Here is a 21,842-nt window from a genome sequence, read left to right as displayed (position 1 = left end):
TTCTCACTACTCCGAATGCATAATGAATTTTTCCTGTTTCTTTGTCTCTTTTTTCAGTTTTTGATGCTCCGCTTCTCAATTCAAATGATGACCAATAATCGATGCTGCGGCTTATTTCGCCGCGGCCATACTTAATTGCTACTCGCGCTGCTCTTTGCAATTGGAACGCGCATCGGCGTCTGCAGTTGCAATCATCCTTACCGCACGGCTCTGAGAAACGCGCGTTAATTGCGGTCGTCGAGAGGCCACAATTGTTTTCCTGCTTTTTGGTTCGCTCGCTCTCTTTTAGACGGCTATTATGGAATTTTTCATTCGAGGGCCAATGTTCCACGCAGAAGAATTTTCGTGTCTTTGTTGCCATGGAAAGAAGATTCTGAATGCATCTCTTCTAGAATATTCACTAGCGACGGGTGCAGAACGGAATGGAAATTGAAATATCAAAATATTACATGAACATAGCTGCACGAATCTGAATAATTATATAATTTCCTTATTGTTGGTAAATTCTCAAAAATTTTGTTATTTATTTAAAAAATTACAAATGCCCATATGACTAGTAAATTGTTAAAAATATCAAGTAAAACTAACACGAGGTAAAAGAGAACTTTCCTATATATATTCTGAAAACTTAGGGAATTAAGAAATAAGAAGCCGTTTCGTGGGCAACCAAGTCGACGCTGACAGCGTTAAGTTTTCATTTACTTCCGAAAATATGCGAAGCACCAGTATATAACTTCGCAAAATGAAGTGCGAACAGATGCAAAGAGGGGGCAACGCAAAATTACGAAAGTTGCGTAGTGCTGCTTAATATAAAGCAATTAAGCTTCGAATTATTTTCCAGGCAATAGGAGTCTCCGCGGCCGGCTATACATACGGATAATAAATCTGTTTCATTGATTTTATCTTTCCGCTTAGTTTTTGACGTAATAACTCTTATTATACGTAATGAAAACGTATTTCGCCTTCGGGTTAGATTTTCCGAATAATCAAGCCTTTTGCAAGATTGTTTCACTCTTTCTATGAGCTATAACAGAATTTCGGCCTTAATTTATAAGTAATCAAAAGTTCCATTTTGTAGACACGGGCAAGGGGCCCTCGGGGTTCTTGTAAATTCACGTAAAATTGAACAAGGTATAACGCCCTCTCAACGCCCGTGGTAATCCACTTACTCTTATCGCGGTGATTTCGTGAAAAGGACCGTGCTTGACACCCGGCTTGAAAAATTAATTATGCATTCCATCAACTGGTGCGCACAGAAGGAAAGAACAAGCGGAGAACGAATACCGCGCCTTCTTCTTTTCTCGTGTTCTCGCAAGTAAAGAAACGGAAGAAAGGAAAGAGTGAGTGAGTGAGTGAGTGAGTGAAGAGAGAGAGAGAGAGAGAGAGAGAGAGAGAGAGAGAGAGAGAGAAGAATCATGCCGTCAAGTAGACAACTTTGACTACCACTTCCTAATTGCCCCAATTAAATTAGATGAGCTCCCACGTTACACTGCCGGAAAAATTCAAATCAATTTCTAACGCTTGACAGTGGAAACTTCTATAAAGACCGTACGTTTCATTTACATGAGTTTGCTAAAATTCTAAACGGTGCAGTTAGATATTCTAATTCTAATAAGAGGGGATACGCAAAATATATTTTAAATACTGAAAACTCGAGGAAGATATTATTTGTGTATGTGTGGGTAGAATCGTTCCTATTTATAATTACGATAAACCTCTAATTTAGTGACAGAATTATCCGCAGTTCCCCTTTATACTTTTCATGATAGTGATTCAACATCCACTCTAAAGAAAATTGTATCACTTTACATCTGCATTTGTATGATATTCATTCTTTTAGAGACGTATATATATTTTGCTCTCACCTAATTTAAATACTCTGATTGCATATCTTGCCTTGCTCATTTCTTCTTCTTTTCAAAATTAAATGCGTCGCGATCAAGAATATCTTACTACACGGATTGAATCCGATTGATAAGGTTATTTCATTATTAGGGATTGCATGGAATGTACTTAACTTCCAATTCAGACTGCTTCAATGTCCTTATAGCAAAAAAAAAGAAGCAACGCCGATGCGAATGGAGTTTGATAAATTATCCACCGGAGATCCGACTTCCTCGGGAGTTTAATGAATTAAATATACTTTCTCGTCGTTATATCCGGTTAACTTATAATAAGTACGATCTAGCTGCCGGGATACGAGAATTCCGCGTCCGCGAGCAGAAGAAAAATTCGCAGATAATTACGAGAAACGTTTGCGCAACTTTGCAGGAGGAATAACGGCGAAGCAAAATGTTGGATAAAAAGTGAAGTTATTCCCTGTAATCCGCGACTCTATGCATTATACCGAATACTAATTACTGGAATATTTAGATTCAATTCACTTTGAACCGATTATAAAGCCAAGCTATGAATTAATTAACTATCATAGTTATCACGGCGCTATGCATTTCTATGTTCTATTTGGAGGAACATATTGACAATGTTTGTCAATTTAACGTATACGTGGTCGGAGTCGATAAATGATTCAGGAATACGAAACAATGTAAAATTTAAAGAAAAGAGGCTTTAGCTTTGAATGGATCAATAATTATATATAATTATTTAATATTAATATATAATATATTAATTTCTTTAATAATATTTTGTGATTGTACATATCTATGATTAATATATTACAGGAAATTGATTATATAATCCAGTAAAGATTATTGGAAAATATGTTTGATTTCTCTTGCAGAGTAACGCGATTATTTGTAACGAAACGTAGTCCCACAAAATGTATCGATCCCAAAAGCACTTTTCGCGCATTTACCGTAATCAGGAATACAGTCCCGTGTCAGTCATCGTAAATAAAAGCAAATCGGAGAATTCAATCGTGCATTCGGGCTTATTCGAATTGTGTATAAGTTAGATACGGTTGCATTATGGAGATTGCTCTAACAAGTCGCTCAGCCGGCTTTGAAGTCGCATTCGTTCCTATGTTCTCGTTGAAAAGATACGCTTTAACGTTAATTTCTTTACTCGCTTCTGCTCACAATTGATGGATGATTTAATTGATTTCGAAATTATTTTTCCACAGTTTGCTAATTGAATGGTTTTTATAACTTTTCCATTGTCCGCGTCAATCAATATATTTTATTCACATCGAGAATCATACAATGGAAACGTTAAATTGAACATGGACGTCTCGTGAATGTTTCATTACAATGGAACGTCGTTCTCTCATGAGCAAGATTGTCAGTTCAATTACGACCGGCTATATTTCGAGTCGCGTTAGCGACAGCGATTTATCGCGGGACGAGCTCGATCAACTCGTTAATCCTCAAACAATGAGCTCGAACGGAAAGGGGCAACGTTTCGCGCGGAGCTCGATGAAAAATTCAGAGTACGCTGCGACCTGCAGGCTGCGGCGGCAGCCAGGTTTAATTCCAAGATAATCGACGCATGAAAATTTATAAATTTCATCCGGTTTAACCCCGCCGGTAAACAGCGCGATGAAAAATTCAGGGCATTTACTTTTCCCACGAAAAGACCACCTTTTTGATTTTGCGCGCGGTAACTGCGTAAAAATTGATGTCTTTCCATGAAGAAGTTCGTTGGCGATCCTCGCCGTAAATCTTTGCAACGTAACGTAAATCTTCTTTGCAATGTAATACGACTATCGCTCTGCAGAAATTTTTCAAAACGAAGCGCAACCATAGGTTAACATCACATTTAATAATGTTACGCCTGTAAGGTATATCTATATTATACTTTTCCCCATCTACATTGTTAAATTCATAGTGTCAAATTATGCTAGCTCAATTCAAATCATGTTTAATCATTCTTATAAGTTGCCACTGCTCCTGCCTAAAATAAATTATCGTTAATTTTTAACTAAAACAATATTAATTTAACTAAATCAATACTTGTGAGTTAAAATAATACCGTTTTGTGTTAAAATAATAAATTTTGACACACACAATAGTTAAAAAAGTAACAAAATATTATTTAACTCAAGGTATTGGTTTAAATTTCATCCTTTAATATTTAAGAGTATATTTTTGAATCCTCGAGTTAAAATATATTTTCAAAAATCATATTAGGAATAATCCTAAAGATAATTTTGCATTCCTCTTCCTTTATTATTATTATATTAATTATTTTTTCTTCTTGTATTATTCTCGAATTTCCCCAAAGTTAACATAAACGTTTTGACCTTTTTTTCACTCGAAGAAACAACATTGACTTTGCACTTTACGACGGACATTTCCGATTTAATCACGTACGTATTTAGGAACGGGAAGGCGGTTATTTCGAAGCATTCCATGAACGTGCGTTCCCGATTTTTCCCAGCGTACCCCTGTGCATCCGCGTGAATGCCCGCGACAATTCCGACGTCTCGCCCTGTTCGAGGTTTTAATTTAATGCGCCGCGAGCGCAATTTCCCGGCTGCATCCAGACCAGACGCGGCGCCGGGACAATGCGGTGCACTTGTTCGGTGGAGGACGACGACGCGCTTGAGCGCCGGTGCCTCGATACTCGTGTATTCCCTCCCGGCGCAACTTACTTACGAGTGCTCATACATATGTATCTCATCAACATGCATATAACATCCGAGTAATTAATGTATGACTCCCTGCATATCGTTCCGCCACCACCACGTGCCGCGCGTTTCCTCCCCGTCGCCCTTCCCTCTTTCACCCTGCTCTCGCGCAACACCCGCTTTGTCACCGTTGAGACGCGGAACTTCCCTCGCGCGCGATTGTCTTTCCTCGTCGTTTCGCCTCTTTGTTACGACGCGCTGCTGGTTTCGTTAATAACAGCGATAGCAGTCGTTCGGAAATTTTTATGCGCTCGCGCTGGCTCTGACGCTACAGATAAATCGCACCGCGAACAATGTTGTCGGGCATATTGTAACGGGACGGTTGAATGCGAGTCGTAGTTACTGGATTCGATCAAATCAAAGGTATACATTCGTGCTTTATAAAAAAAAAGAGCATCAATGAAAAGATATAGTGGATTTCTAACAGTTTCGTTATAATTAAATCGCTAAATAATTCCTACATTGTTTTGCGTTGCCTAAACTTCTTTTTATAGCTAAAATGTATTATCGAATTATTAAAATCTGTACAAATCATTCTTCAAATTTATTATCATAATTACTCTTTGTTTTACAATTGTTGTATATAATTAATTTAGAGAAACCCTGTCAGGACTGAATCTTGGTAATTCGAAAAATATTATTAGGTTACCAAAATTCAGTGATTCAATTGATTTTATTTCTTGTTTAATGTTAATTTTATTTTAATAGAAATTTCATTTACTTAATTAATTTAATACTTAATTATAAGGATGTTTGATGTTGAATATCACGAACTTGCAACGCATAGCGACTTCGCGCAAGTGTTTATCAAAGGGATATCAGCTTTAGATTTATCATACAGAGTTGCGCGGAAATGTGGCTGGGAAAGGTATTTGAAGCCGCTTTCTGAATAAATATCCCATTTGTCCGACATAGCTACTACATTCAAAACGCATAAAAGGCTCGCCCATTCACATAAATTAAATAGCGACGATAACTCACGACCAGCACGCATCATCATCGTCATCACGAACGACTCCGACAATCGGCTAAATCTAAATCACGAAGTGGTGGAATCTCCGCGAATCGATCGAGCGAGATCGCGATCGGTTTCTGCGAGCACAATCGTCCCTATCGATCGATTCTACCGTTACGCGCGGGTAAACAAACAAACGACCGGACTCTGAAGGAAGCACTCGAGATTCCGCCTTTGGAGGATCAATTCCGGTGGTGGCGAGGTCCCTCCTCAATTTATCGCGGGACCCATCTAGCCCCTCATCGGCCATAACCGAGCCTCCGTTTCCGCCACCGCGGAGGGATCGCATCCGGCGGCAGTATTACCACGGCGTCTTTCTCTCCTCCCTTCTCTCGTACGTCTTTCCCTCCTTCCTCTCTCCCTCTCTCTCTCTCTCTTTCTTCCCTTTTCGTCGCCACTGAGACGATGAATTCCGCCCTGGCCTCCTTGAACCGTCGCGGTAGCATATCTACTCGCTTTAATTGGGATCAGCTTCCCAAGCGCTCGACGCGAGACAGATGAAAGAAGGAGAGCGAGGTGAGCGAACGGAGTCGGTGGGTCGTGAGTGCTCACGAGGAACAACTCGCGCCCCGCGACTCCCTCCCCCCGCCGTTCTCTGTTTGGCTCCCTTTTCCACCCCGCTTATCCTTTCTTTCTCCCTTTCGTCGCCAGAGCGTGCGTATATACAGTTCCTCCTCTCCTCTTTCTCTCTCTCTCTCTCTCTCTCGTCTCTCGTTCCCGAGGCGTTTCCACAAGGATCCTCGTTAACACTGCGGGCTTCTCTTTTCATGTCGGAGTTCGAATGCTCCTCGAGGATATAACAACTGGTTTGGCCTGTCTCACGTGCTTTGATGCCGCGTCCCTTTCTGTCTCGCTCCGCGCTCACCCGCTCGCTCGCTTGTCCCGGCCCTTCTTACAATAACGCGCACGCCCGCGACTTCCATCTACATCTACTGCTGGAACTTTACGCTAGAAACTGCTACTCTCGTCGCAACTGTGCTTGTGCGTCTTTTCATTTTATTTTCATCCTCTTGCTTAAACTAATAAATATTCTATTTAAGATCTTTACGCTAATAGTTTTCCCAATATTATACGTAAAGAAATAAACTAATTCTTATTTACCGAATTTAAAAAGAAAAAATTTAATTAAGAAAATAAAAATTATATATTTGCGTTTTTCTGTAATATTGCAACGTGTGTGAAACACATCCAGACGATAAAGAAATGAAATGTACTTATGAGTGCGCGAACCTATTAATATCTAGCTCGTTTGCTGACCAAACCTTGAGGCAGACCGTGCAAACTCAGCGTAAACTCAAAAAACGCGAAACGGAGAAACGAACGAATTGAACGACCGCAAATTAACAGCCCAAATTGCGATGTCGTTCAAGAGCGTTAAACCAAGCAAAAAGATCTGCGCACAGCGGGTTTCATGGGGGCCAGGATAAACATACACTGTAAGTGTGATTTTGCTCCCCTCGACGTAAAACGTGCACGTGGCCGTCTCACAAAAAAGGAGCCCACATAATTGTTGTGCCTGGTACCCATTTCTCCGCATATTGAATGACGGGCCCAGGGTACATGAACGCGAACTCGTCCGCCATTCTGTCGGGCCGTGCGCTCCTAAAAAAATATTGCTAATAATGTACGTCATAATTCCTTTTCGAGTCGCGAGGTAATTTTCAGTGTATATAGAGAGACTATTACACTGTTAAATATTAAAAGATGAAATTTTAAACCAATACCTTGAGTTAAATAACATTTTGTTATTTTTAACTACCATGTGTGTGTGTCGATTATTTTAATAAATTTAATATAAAACCGTTATTATTTTAATTCCATTGGTTTAGTCAAATTAATATTGTGTTAGTTAAATAATATTGTGTTAGTTAAATTAACGATATATTTTGAGTATAGAAGCAGTGACTTACAGAAATGCTTAAAAATGACTTAAATTGAGCATAATTTGACACTACGAATTTAACAGTGTATTTATACTATATTTGACTATGTTAATATTCAAATATATGCGTTGCATTATATACCTAGATATTTTTATATCGTTTTACATCGTTCTGTATCTTAATAGAAGCGATACTAAATCGAAAAAATTTTGAGTTTTTTTATCCGTTCTTTGATTAATTATACTTCATTACTTATTATAATAATAAATTGATATCGATTCTATCTATAATATTTATTAATGAGTCAATACGTTACCATGAAATGAAATCCAAAACTTTAGGAGAGTTCATGTTCTTTTTAATAATTTCTCGATCACAGCACCAGCATCCTTCTCAGATTTCGCGGTATCTGGTTTTCATACTGATTACTTTCTCATGTTACTTTAAATAAAAGCTGCGGACGACCTGCACCTATTATTCCAATATGTGAATCTTTCTGTAACGAATCTGATACATTTCCAAAATGTTCTCTTCGCGAGAAATAAATAATCTAAAATATATTTAAATATTATTTTAAATAATTAATATTTTATAAATATTGATCTCGAACTCGCATTTTTAGACATTTTTAACGAGACAAGAGTATAAAGGTGGTTTTTTTTCTCAAAATTGAATTTTAACGGAATAACAACGATACTCTAACTCTCTAACAGGAAACACGAAATGTTATATACGCGATCGATGCGTGGACTTACTCGTGTTAAATTCATAATCTACGTAGATTTATATGCGGCGACGCCAAATCTCGTTTCGCAAGGGGGTTCCGGAGTATCTCGAACCGACCCTGTTAGGTAACGCCGTTTATCTAGTCGCCGATGTCGTCGTCGCGCTGAAATACACAAGACATTCCCGGATTACCCTATGGGAGCGGCGGGGCGGGCGCGTTGTCTCTTTTACGAGGATAATATTTCAGGAGGACGTCAGTCGTCTTTCTGTTTCGCGCGCGCGTTTCCGCGCGCGAGAGAGAAGCAGTTACGTGTCATTCACACACGTAGCTACGAGAGATTTCTGGAGCCTCTCTCCTCAACCCTATACCTCCCGATCGTAGTTGCGGGAGACACCGCACATACGATGCTGACTTGACGTTTCGGCTCTTCATCGAGAGTAACTCGGTTTATCACGACGACAAATCTTGTAATCTCGCCGCTAAGTCAAGATTAAATCTGCATGTATGAGAAGGATGTATTCGCAGTAGCAAAGGATGCAGTAAAGTTACTTAATCATATATACGTAATTAACGGATCATATATCAGGTGTACGAGCTTGCTTGTCAAAATTAACTTGCGAGAATTGCTTTTTACATATACACAGACACTCGTAAATCATCATTAATTATAGCGCATAAATTTTTTACAATTCCTTTTTACATCAATTTCGTTGCAGATTATGTTCAATAAGAAAAAATGTAGAGAAACTAAAGAGTAGGTTATATTGTTGGTTTAATTACCGTGAAAGATAATGCAGTTATTAAAATTTATTATTAGCAGTCTACAAAACAATTACAAACCATTGAGGTTCCAACATACTTCGTACGTGATCTGTAATATACGTCGTTTAATGTACGTTATTTATTTATTTATTCCGCAAACGATCTGCGATATACATCTCAAAAGTTCAAAGCAGAACTGCTTTTTTTTCATGGTTACTCATAAGTGAAATCCATTGTTTCACTCGTCTGCAATATTCTGTGATTCCAATTAATTTCATTTCATTTCGTAATGAAGTCTTTCCCCTTTTCCCTCTCAATCTGTGACGTCTTTCTTTTATTGAAGTGAAATTTATATCTCGCACAATATAAATATAACATCGACTACAGTAGCTCGTTTAAAGAGGTAAAACCGTCAATTGTGGATGTTGTAAACACCGTCTGTAATAATTTCATCATAAAAATACGATCAGAAGCGAATATGCATAGCTCATTCCTGAAGCCTGTGCACGAGAAGATAATATAAATGCGATTAATTTTCCGTGATCGCATTATATGAATCACGTTTAATTATTTTCTTTGGAAGCTTTATGAAAAAATTTGCGCGTTACTTTTCGCCCGACGATGATTAGTTTCTACAGACTTCGCATTAAAAAGGGCAGCCGTAATAATGCAACGAACAATCTTTGGCTGTCTTGCACGACCGGGGCGCGGCGTATTGCCACTGATACAGGCTACGACCGGATTAAAAGCCCTTCGTCGTAATTTCTCCAGAAGCGGCCTTGATATTAATTAGGACCGAGTCGTGCGTGGTATCCTGATAAGGGAGGATCCTCGTTTGCATTAATTATGCACATACGCGCCCACGACGAAATATAATAGATATTTCTTCCGCTCGACATGGAAATTCGAAAGAAACTCCGGGAGCAATATAATCACTTACTTTTCCTTAATTAACCCCTTCATTTTGTGAATTTTAATTACTTTAACCTTCCTACTACCGAGGGAACTAATTAAATTATCCCAGAATAGTTTTTACATCGTATTTCGAGTTTATCTTCTTGAAACTGCTAGCTGTGATTGTGCACATTACTTTTCAACTTAGTTTCTATCAACGTAAATCTCAGCATTTCTTTCAGTCGCTATCTTTTGCTGCGTACCAAGCTTCTTAACAATATTTACAATGTTCATGATAGAAATTTCAATTCTATGTCGAGATATTATTAAGATATTCGTTGTTTAAATGTTGTGATAAAAATAGCGTTCAGAGTCGAACTTCAGAAGACATAAAACTTTAGTTCAATGCGGAGTTCCACGTTATCACGGTGTATATTTTTCTGGGGCATTCTGTATTCCGAATTTAACTGACAGCGATTCCAAAAGTCGAGAGACAATGCAAACGTGGGCATCGCCATCGTTATTTTTCGAGGAATACGGAATATGCGTTCGCAGTATGGGGCGCGCGATCGAGATCGGTGCGTCGAAGCAGCAGTTGATCGCGATGACGGAAACAAGCCGATTCGCGATCGCGGATATATGTCTCGTACTTTATTCGCCGGCGTAATTCACGGCGGAATCGCTGGCGGGGCTGAATGGAGCCTCTCTCGTATCTCCCGTATATCGCGCGACAAGCTGCCTTAAACTCCGCATATGCATGCAGCTTCCGTAAATATGAATTCATTTCTCCACATACCGCCGAGTTTCACGTATCTCTCGACGGCACTGGCTGTTTCTCCAGCTGCGTCTGGAAGGCCCGACAGCGACTAAGGATGCGTGCGTACGCGCGTATACGCATGCACGCATTCGCGCACGCACGCACGCACGCATGTACGCACGTGCTTGCACGCCTGCTATAATCAGAGCGTTTCCACAGATAACATGTACCTACGTGTGTGCACAGAGAAGGGTGCCACGTTCGTATTACGTTAACCATCAGTGACTCTCGGTATACAGAGCGCTTCCTGAGACCGGCTTAACCCTTTCGGTGGTATAGACGCTCGCGAGGTCTTAGGCGACACGTATACCGTTCGTTATATTCTATTACAGCTCATGAATTCCGTCACGTCAAAAGGAGACTGCGATTCTCAGTTTTATTCAATCGTATTCGAAATGCAGTGCAGATAGCTCCATGTTATTGTAGGACTATCTATATATATATATATTGTATCAGCATATCGACTTTGCCACTTCTAAAAATATTTGAGGGTACAAATATTTACTTCTAAAGATATTTAATTTCGAGCGCTGCTTTCGAAATTATTCGTATTCGTCGATTGATAGCGCTACGAAGATATATATGCAACCTGCAGCGAAGATATATATGCAAATTGATCTCTTGAAGGGAAGGAGTTCAATCCGCTTCTAATGATACAACTAATGCGGATTTACCGTAAATCTCCACGCCGCGGCTCCGACGTGCAATCTCATCGCACATTCCTCATCTATAAACGTACATAGCCGCCTCGTTTTCACGTCGCATTACGCGGGTCATCCCCCGCATTACATAATTATATAACAGGGAACGAGACGAGAGAGCCAAGCGCTCGCTGTAGCTGTAGAGATACGCGAGGAGAAACGTTCCAGACAGAAAAGAAAAGCGAGGGGGAGAAAAGCAAACGTGTTAAGTGGATAATGAAGTGACGAGGTGACCCCCGCGGAGTGCGATGTACGGTGCATCACAGAACACGGACACACCTGGAGTGACGACTGGATGACGACAATGAACGACGTCGGTTAATGACATATGGCTGCTGCATCGCCCGAAGAAACTTTCAGAAGGGGGAGAGCTGCGGGTGAAAAGGGGTTGGGGTCGGGTTGGGGAGGCGGAGAGTTAGGCCCGACAAACTTTTTTTTTTTTCATTTTCCGACACAACCATATGCGCTCGCCTGGAAAAGAGAATGTCGGGACAATCGGAGGCTAAAGACAATGAGACTACTTTGCGAGGGATGGAAACAGGGGAACGGGATGGAGACGGAAGGCCGCCCGGTTGTATCAGCAGTTACCCCTTGCTTCTCTTTATCGCGTCGCTATACTCGAATCGCGAGATGCGCCGCGTTGTAATTGGAGTGCATATCGAGTTGTGTAACGGCACGCTCTGCACGCAGGAGGATTCTTTTCAGTTGAGGCGAAGCGGCAAATGAAAACGGCGAAATCCGCAATAAAAGAACAGGAATCGGGAATGCGTCAGCAATAGCTTTGTGTGGACAAAGAACTCATCCGTGTTTTATATGTATGTATACAATATATCAATCTAACGGCAGATCTCATAATCCTCGCTTTTACTCAGAACGGATTATTAATTAGTTATTTATTATCAATCTCGAATCATTTTTAATCTCGGGAAGAGTTGTTTTAAACCGATCACTTCAATTTGGAACATCTTACCACACACACTTGACAAAGTCGGTAGCGCGACATATGTGCAGAGATATATTGAATTTAAAGACAAAACCCTCTGCATTTAACGGAATTTCACACGGAAATCTGGGGCACGCATTATATTTTCGATCAAACATCGCTCGTGGCGATGTAAAACTTGCTTTACCGGGGCATGCAAAACCATCGAGTACACTCGGCATTTACATCGCATCTATCTACACGCGTACTTGCAACAAACTCTTCACCAAATACATGCTCTTCCGCTCGTCTCTTGCCCACAACAGCTCTAATAACACGTCCTCTATTATTGCGACGACGGAAATAACCGCGGAAAAATATTTTGCCACCGATGGCAAATAATTAACGTTGAGTTTTGCCTTCGGAATTACGTGACCACGATACACGCGCGTTCTTTTTTTTTTTTAACTTCTTTTTTTGCAAACACGTCGGATCGGCCGGCGGATTTCACTGAAAAGCAGAGATTAAATTCAGCTGGACTTTATAACGGGACTCACGAGCTCGAACGTATGTATGAAGAGAACGGAAGAAAGGCGTCCGACAAAATTCACTTAGCATCGCGGGAAAGCTAAATGAAAATGGTTGTTTGCGGCGCGGTAAAAGCCTCTGCGCGCGAAAGTTGCATCATCGCGTCGCGTTCCCCCCGTATTCAGAGAATGAAACATTCCTACTCGCCGAGTGTGTAGAAAAGGACCGGGCTCCAATTTGAAACAGGTGTGTCGCGGAAAATTCGCTACGAGGCAGAAGGTTTTGTAATAATTCTCAATATTTCGCGAATTGACGATTTTTGTAGAAAAAAGATAATTTGTGGTTCTTGTATTCCATGATATTGTATATTTTTATACATTAGTAATGATAAATATTAGTAAAACACACTGATGCATATTTGACAATTTTTGCCAAACAATTTTATATCAGCAAAATTATTTAATGGAATAATTTCATATATATTAGTTCTAGTTTTCTCAAACATTTTTTTACATAAAAACAAGAAATTGTTTGTAAAAGGTATATATATATATATATATGTATATTTGTATACATATATATATATGTATATATATATACATATATATATATTTTATTTTAATATATATTTTTATTTCAAAGATACAGAGATTCGAGTATACGTTCAATCTATATATGTGCTCAGTGATCAATACTTGCAAAGAGGAACAAAGGTAAACAAATAAAAGATGCAATGAGATGCTACGAGTGCATATCAATATCGACATTTTCATTAATGTTCCACAGCGGTTTTATATTCGCGTGTCGTTTTTCTCATTTTAAACCGGAATTAAATCACATTTTATTGGTCGACGAGTCGAAAGGAGATACACAAATATAAGACATAAAGCGAAGAAATGGCCAGGGCAAACGGGCGAGCGAAAAAGCGAGAAAAAAGCTGCCAATTATGTATTCAAATGTGAACGCGTCCCGCTATCGGACTCGCAGGAAAAAAGGATAAAAATTCAATTAAAAGAGTATCTCCGGCTCCGGCACGGCGCGGCGCGGCGTCGAAAACGTCGCGAGCGCACCGCACCGCAGCCGCAGCCACAGCCGCAGCCGCAGCATCGATTTTATTAATACAACCGTCCTCAAAACTGATCGGTCAAATTTCATTTTCCGGCTTGATTACAGTTACCATTATCGATACCACGCGGCCACAGCCGTATACTTTTGCGGGATTACATTTAAAATGGAGATCGCGATCCAGCGAGTTTGGCCCGGCGTTTGTAATAAATAGTCCGCCGTTGCCTCGAAATGTCGTCCTGGATATCACATTTAAAAAATCAAGTTTTGAATAACAACAATACAGCAAAAAGACAAAGAGAGATAGAGAGTTTGCTTGGCAAGCTAGCTGAATATTTTAAGAACAAACTGGAATAGTTTATTAATTTTCAATTTCGTATGTAGGTTTGTCAAATTTTAATTCCAGTGATGGAGTTTATTTGCTTCTAATTTGTAACCTATGTTATACTATATTTTATCACGATTGGACGCACATTAAAATCTAATAATAAAAGGATGTACTTATCGATTTATGGATTTTTTCTTTTATGTTTTGGATATAATAAGGCATAAAGCGTATAGTAAACAATAGTATAGTGATTTGATGTCAGGTTAAAAGAAAAAGGAATGAAAGCGTGACCTGAATGCATCGCATATTAGCCGCCTGATGTGGCCGCTCATTTTATACTCATTTCGATATGTGCGTTTAATGCGTTCTCCATGTCCGATAAATAAAGCTCAAAAACAGAAAGGGGTGGTGGCAACATTTAGCGCTGAATACGTAACGAAAACACAGGTATTAAACTTCGCGCACACATGTTCACGTTTGGGAAGAAACTCTGGCCGTGCATGGGCCATAATATATTCGGACACGTGATTATACTCACCCCCAACGAGACTCGCGAGCGCCAATTATCGCAGCGTTTTCGTTCGCGTCATATCGGCCACCAATTACGGAAGCTCCAAATAGATTCGCGTGCACTCGGCTTTACGGGCGTATGATAAAACGTGTAAATTCGCTGGCCACGCGACGATGATCCGGTAAATTTGTCGCTGACGGCGTAAAACAAGGGACGAAATTAATTGATCGTGCATTAATTTTAACCAGATGCCATGGTCACTATTCAAAAGGTATTGAGCGCCCGCTTTACTGAACATCCAGATCATTAAGCATTTTCAGAGCAGAGTTTCAACGATAATAGTGCTATATGCAAAAGAATAATACGTTTTGAATTTCATTTGTTTAAACTTTAAAACTATACGTAACACGGGAGATGATATAATACACACATTTTAGGAAATCTAAGAAGATTATTCGATCGAAATGTAGATAAATTAACGTTTTTATTTTGTATTATGCTTACATCTTGCGTAAGACAATCAATTATTTTTCTTTAAAATTTATTAGTATTTATATAATATATAATATATAAGATACTAAAGTTTATAACGATAACGCGCTGATAAATTGAAACAAAATATATCACAATATACTTTACAAATTACTAAAAGCAAATCTGATTTTACATCGAGCACGCTATATCTGTTTCCTATTTGAATTTAATTATTGATTAAAATTATACATTCAGATCGCGTCTTGAGCCAACTTGGCTGTTAAAATATCATGATTAATTGGTATAATTACATTTGATTAATGATCTTAATTACATTATCTTTCTCAGCCCTCGAGCGCACTCTGCATTTCCGTAGAAATTATTGTCCTATTGTTATTATAATCGACGCTATTATATGGCGGAAGTTATATAATCTTTTGTTCGATGACCACAGCATAGCCAGTGTTACGACTATTAAACGGAAAACGTTGACCATTAAATCTTTATCTTCTGGCACAATCATAGATCTTTAAGATTAAAACATAATCTTAAGCAGGGAATCATAAAAAAGTGTTTAAATAAAAATTTTAAAAGATTTTGTATTTTGCAACAATCCCAGGGTTTAATAACAATTAAATAACTTTTGCTGAAAATATGTTTCAATGTAACAAATAGGAAAATGTTTGGGTTTTATCGCGAAACGAAGAATTGTTTAGCCAGGAAGCTTCGAAGGGATGTTCTGTCTTTTTAAATCGTTTATCAGCGAAGCAAGGAAATACGTCTCTCATATTTCCATATGCGCTACAGATACATGCCGATTTGGAGTGAAAAGAAATGTTCACTCCCGGGACGCTCCCTTGTGAATCGCGAGCAGAGAGTACAGTCTGGAAAAATATCGGAGACATACCTTTCGAGAATATCCGCGGCTTAGGAGAAAATCGCGCACGAGTGATCTCGTGAACTCGAGGACGCGACGTCGCCGCTGCGGCGTCGTCGTCGTCATCGTCGTCGTCGTCGTCGTCGACGCGGATTAAACTCCGTCGTGCGGGAGTGAAATCACCGGGCGCGAATCGAGCCATTAATACGGGGCAGATTAGTCGCGCTCTGCAGTTCGCGTGTATTCCGACCACGTTTTTCCGGTTATATGATCTTGGCCTGACTCTCGACCCGACTTTGTCATTACAGTGACAATGACAGATGCGGAAGCAGTGGCAGGCGGAATTGCTCAGCTACCATGCGACGTGAAACCACCGCTCTCGGGGGACAAGCTGCACCTAGTTATTTGGTATAAGGAGGAGGCAGATGCACCGATATACAGGTAAATTTCTTCTTCTTCCATTTCTCTATCTTTCCCCCTTTCGCTCTCTCTTTCTCGCGTACCTTCTTATGTTGATCGCGTGCAATATCGTTCACGCTTTTCGAATACAAAACCGCGAAGCCGCGGTGCGTGCTCATTATTATTACAACAGCGTTTGACGCTGTAAGTTATTTTGCAGATTCCGTCTTTTGATATCTAACTTCGGGTGAAATTAGCATAAAGGATTTAAGTTTCCCGTTTCTAAATACTTTTGCTGCATCGGTTATTTCAAAAGTCTGATATATCATGCTAGATTGAACCAAATTTTTTACCTACATAAATAAACAAAGGAAAAATTTCCGTTATTTTGACTGATTTGTAACAAAATATTCTACCTCGACGTTTGCGCTCACAAAAGTCAATCCCAAATTTTTACTGTAAAATGTAAATAAAAGTTGTGTCTATTTTCGGTCAATTTTTACAGCCCGCATATGTATGTACGTACAATGTACTGCATATTGTGACTTATTGTTAGGTAACACAATTATTCTCTTGCACATATTTAACATTGCAATGCCGCGCTTATGGTATGTGGAATGATAATGTCACGTATGATATATATATATATAAAAGGCAAATTATACATAGGAATATGAGATACATTACGACACACGTTGAATAGTAATTGTGAAACACAAAATTGTATTCCTTTTCATTCTTATCAACGTGTGCAAATAATACGTGCAAACTGTAGTATACGATTTTACACGCGTAATGCTATTCTCTTGACTTATAGCACCAAATTCGCTCATTTGTATAATAAATAATTAGAAATGGAAATAATAAATAGCTTCCTCGAAACTAACTTCCGATTCATCAAATTAGCTATACATCGCTCTCAAATTTGTAAATATGTATATTACGTAAATATGTATAGATAATTTATGAAACGCCTTAAACGTTTTTGTTTGAACTATAAAGTTGTACGACGAAATAATTTTATAATAAAACAATTTAGCTTGTAGTGGTCGAAGAATGGCATAAATAATATTTCTACCAAGATAATTGCAACAGTAATTATTTTGAAATGAGATTTATCAATTTCTTGAGACGGGGGATTATGCACGGGATATACTCGAGTCAGCTGAGAAAACGAACTTCTTCCGTTTGTTCCGCGTTGGACTTAATTCGCGCAAATGGAAATGCCTCTCAAACAGAAAGACAGGCATAATTTACATTCCGCGCCGCGAAAGTGACATATCAGAGAACTGCAGGAAAATCGCTCGATGTTCCAGTTAGAGGACCCTTCGACGTTCATTAAATCAAAGTGAATTGCATCTGAGAGATATGTTAATTGGCCGAAACCGTTAATGTGCTCGTCGATCAAACGAACAACGTAAACGATCCTGGCAATATGATCATTGTTAATGGGACCGCTATCAAGTCATATTTACAGTCAGTCTAATTAGAATTACATATACCACTCGCACGACATATACGCGTATTTCATGCATAGAAAATTTTAAACCTCTATTGCTGCGAATAATTATTGGGTTTGATTTTGATTACATTGGTTGCTCCTTCCATTATTATTGCATCTAACATGTAAATAACACCTTCCAATTACAGTAATTCGATATTTTTAAATCATTCGGTATGTATGCAAAATTTATTTTCATGTTTGTATAAAAATATTTCAACCGTATATATAATATTTTTGTTATTTTTAAAATTTAACATATTGGCTCTCCGCAACGATTTATTATACGAATTTTGCCGTTTCATATGATTTTTAAAAAGTCTCAAAAACCCTCGCTTTAAAATGAGTTTTATAATATTCTTTTAATTACAAAAGCACGTTTTATCGCATTTCTAATCCTTTTTAACTTTTTAAAGTTTTTTTGTGATACATTTATTATTGGAAAGCGTATAAAATTAATTTATTATAAATTTATTAAATGGAGAAAATAATAGATAAAAACGATAACGATAACGTGATGAAAACGGATATCCTACGGATGTTTAATCCACTTCTACCGTGTTGAACCTCTTTTCTGAGAACTACTGGCGCATTACAAGAGATTGTTTTCATTGAAATGAAAAAACTTTCCCGTTAAGCGTCTTATGTCTGTAATTCGCTGAAGAGTTCTCTCTCGACAGCTCGATATTAGTTTGCCGAGGTATGTCAAAGGAAAAATTAACGTATGCCAACTGTACTCGGAGGATTAATTAATCCGTGACGCCGGCTGCAATTTCGACTACGATTCTGCCAACGGGGAGTTGGTATTTTGAGTGCCGCCACGTATTCCTTGTAACGAAAGCGCAATTGCCGTATAGGAAGCACGATGACTGTGAATCCTCGCGTCGGAATTTTTCGAGTCGGCTTAACCGAGCGATTAACTTAACGCCGAAATTCGTGTGGCAGACGCATTGTGATTAGAGAGAGAGAGAGAGGGGGGGGAGGGAGAAAGAGAGAGAGAGCTCGCATATATTTATAACATACATATGCGTGTATTACATAATTCTTCCCGCAAGCACAGACAGGGCAAATTGCTTGACGCATGCATATTTTACGATGACTGACACAATTAATTTGTAAATTACACGGCCTGAAACGTAATCAGCCGGCATTGCTAACTTCGCGGGATTGTCGGCTTATTATATTTGCCGGCGGATTTACGCATCGCGTTTGAAGTTTGCGAACCGGATGTGCCCACGCATTTTCGGAGGAAAATTGCGCGCGGCTCGTTGCGTTGCTTTAGTTCAGTTATTAACTAAATGGCGGAGTAACGCATTAAGCATGCTAGATAGCCGAAATTATCCCGTTGTAGCACGCATACAACAACGCTCGATCTTGATAATGTATTCGTTGCTTGGCAACCGATGCGCGCACAATCGATGCGTCTGCACAAAATCACGCGCACGGAGAATTAATACGCGGCGAAGAAGGGAACGCAATTATTCCGGTAATTTGATTAAATTGCTGCGTTTTGCTTGCGCGAAATAATAAATCCGAGAGAGCCGAACGGTAATAAATAAATGAATTTAAGTCTAAGCGTATCAAGCCGCGTCGTTTGAGTCGCAATTTAATATGTACTCTGGGTGGGATTGAAAGAGAGAGAGAGAACGGGAAGAGAGTTAATATAGTTGTTTGAGATCGTACGAGGCGCTTTCTCGATCGCAGAGAAAAAGCCCGGATTAAGGTAACCCACGCATCCTCCGCTCTCTTCCTCCTTCGAGCGGCGCGGCGCCCGCCCGATTCTCTTATTTCGCGAGTTGATATCGCGATTTATGCATAGAAACGAAACGAAGCCAGAAATCCCATATTTCCCTGCGCTCACATGGAGAATCGCAACCATCAGGAGGATGGCAACCCAACTCTGTGACACACTTACATTAGTGTATGTCTATCATCGTGCCGGAGTGTTCCCCCAAGGGTGGTCCATATAGCGAATTGGCTGCTGCCCCTTATTTCTCCCTCCCCTCTTCTAAACGTCCCTCCCTTTCCTCCTTCCTGCTCCACGCTCCCTCTTTCTCCCGCTTCATTGTTCTCTCGCAAGCACGTCCCACCCCTCCCGTCGACTCTGATATATGAATTGTAGCGTGGGCTTTTAAAGGCATCCCAGGGTGAAATTATGGATACGATATTTATTTCTTCTGGCGCGCACCACGCGTATCTATCGCGTTATCCCGCCGGCACTTTTGCGCGGTTTTATTAAGTTGAAAGTCTTCCCCGACCCGTGACGAAGTGCTCCGGCGCGCCGCGGCGGCCTTGTTTTTTGATACACACCACCTCCCGGATGCTCGCGCCAATTGATTTAGCTTCATCTGTTTTCTCGGCTTTGGGCTGTCACGACTCGAAGCTCGTCATAAAGCCAAAGCACATATGACAGTCGTAGTCGTGGACGTAAGTAACGCACAAGCTTTGGCGTATCCTGATTTGTCAGGTCGAGGCCTCCACCTCCTCTCAGGCTGCTCGAGATGTCCATCGTGTTCCCTCGATGCGAAACTGATGGTCCTATCAGCGTGGATATTTTCTGTAACATAAAAATAATCGAATCGATTAAATAATTGTCACGCGCATTGAATATTTTATTCGTTATTCAGATTAATATACATTCAATTTACTTCTTCGCAAAAAGGTCTCTACGTTAAATTCAACTTGAATCTTCAAATTATTTCTTTTTACTAATTTATATTTTAAAACACGGTTTAATGTAGCAACTGAATAAGCACAAACCAAAAGAGAGATTTTATAATATCTTTAGAAAAAAATAAAAAGTAATATTTACTAGAAGTGTTGGTACGCCGATGCCCGATGCCTATCCTAGGCCTCCTCCTCCTCTCAGGCTGCTCGAGATATCAGCTTCGCAGGATTCCCTCGCTGCTCCGATGTCACCTTCTGCGTCGTTATTTTCTGAAATATTCAAATGAACGATTCGATTAAGTAAAGACAGAAGAGATAGAACATTTTTGGACATAAGTAACATAGGCCGGTATTCATAGGCTACGTTCGGGGAGCACGCTATTAGCGCTATTGCATCATTCTATCTTTATCGCTCATCAGGTATAAAACAAGGATAGAATAAGCAAATAGCGCTAATAGCACGCTCACCGAACGCAGCCATAGTCGGTTCTTATATTTAAAACCATTTTAAGTACAATCTTAAGATATCATTAACCAATCACAGAGCCGTATTAGCATCTTAAGATATTACTTAAGACGGTCTTGAAATAAGATCCGACTATGAATACCGGCCATAGTACGTAAAAATCACTTACACTCACCACTTTCTTTCCTGCTGTTCCGGCCGCAAAATTCATCTTCACCTCCGGGTCAAACAGGAGTCTCGAGCCACATTGAGACTCGTGGCAATGCAGTTTGACTTCATCCATTAAGAAAGAAAAGTCAAGAAGCCATTTCGGCTATATTGCATTAATTTTACAACGTTGTTGCAATAGTCGAACTGTCTCTTGACCTTTCTCGCTGAATAGAAATGTAATTGCTGAAAGGAATTAAAAATTATTCTCTACCTTTTTTTTTTTTTTTTTTTTACGTGGTGGAAATCTTCGAAAGACTCCCCCACCCTGAGGAAGGGAGGGAGAGTGTCGGATTCTACGCGCACGCGTACCACCGTTACGAGGGGCGCTTCAGAGGACAGAAATCCCCTGAGCCTCCCTCAGCGTGGCATCGCGCGCCCATAGCCTACCGACTAAAACCACCACGAGCGACCCTGACCTAACTTCCACCGAGTTTGGTGGGTGTCGAACCGCAGACACACGCACCACCGCGCTACGCGAAGTCGCGATACGCCTAACCTACACCGAGC

At 39.8% G+C, this 21,842-nt stretch overlaps 1 protein-coding gene and 1 long non-coding RNA gene across 7 annotated transcripts in view; one reads left to right on the top strand and one right to left on the bottom strand.

Annotated features, from left to right (window-relative positions):
- LOC112462057 (nephrin-like) overlaps positions 1-21,842 on the top strand; it is a 240,113-nt gene that overhangs the window by 173,219 nt on the left and 45,052 nt on the right. For all 6 annotated transcript variants that reach the window (XM_025027593.1, XM_025027595.1, XM_025027594.1 and 3 more), the window contains exon 3: positions 16,401-16,533. In XM_025027593.1, coding sequence (XP_024883361.1) covers positions 16,401-16,533 — 133 coding nt within the window. The remainder of the gene's footprint in view (positions 1-16,400; positions 16,534-21,842) is intronic.
- LOC112462059 lies at positions 20,423-21,529 on the bottom strand. Its single transcript, XR_003041620.1, has 3 exons — positions 21,301-21,529; positions 20,805-20,929; positions 20,423-20,549 (listed from the first exon to the last, which is right to left on the bottom strand). It is a non-coding gene; the product is annotated as an uncharacterized LOC112462059 (long non-coding RNA).

This window comes from Temnothorax curvispinosus, unplaced genomic scaffold (assembly GCF_003070985.1).
Source record: "Temnothorax curvispinosus isolate PA1 unplaced genomic scaffold, ASM307098v1 QBEX01011959.1, whole genome shotgun sequence".
NCBI classification, from domain to species: Eukaryota; Metazoa; Arthropoda; class Insecta; order Hymenoptera; family Formicidae; genus Temnothorax; species Temnothorax curvispinosus.
The sequence above is the reverse complement of the archived record's forward strand: the minus strand, read 5'-3'. Positions and strand labels throughout refer to the sequence as shown.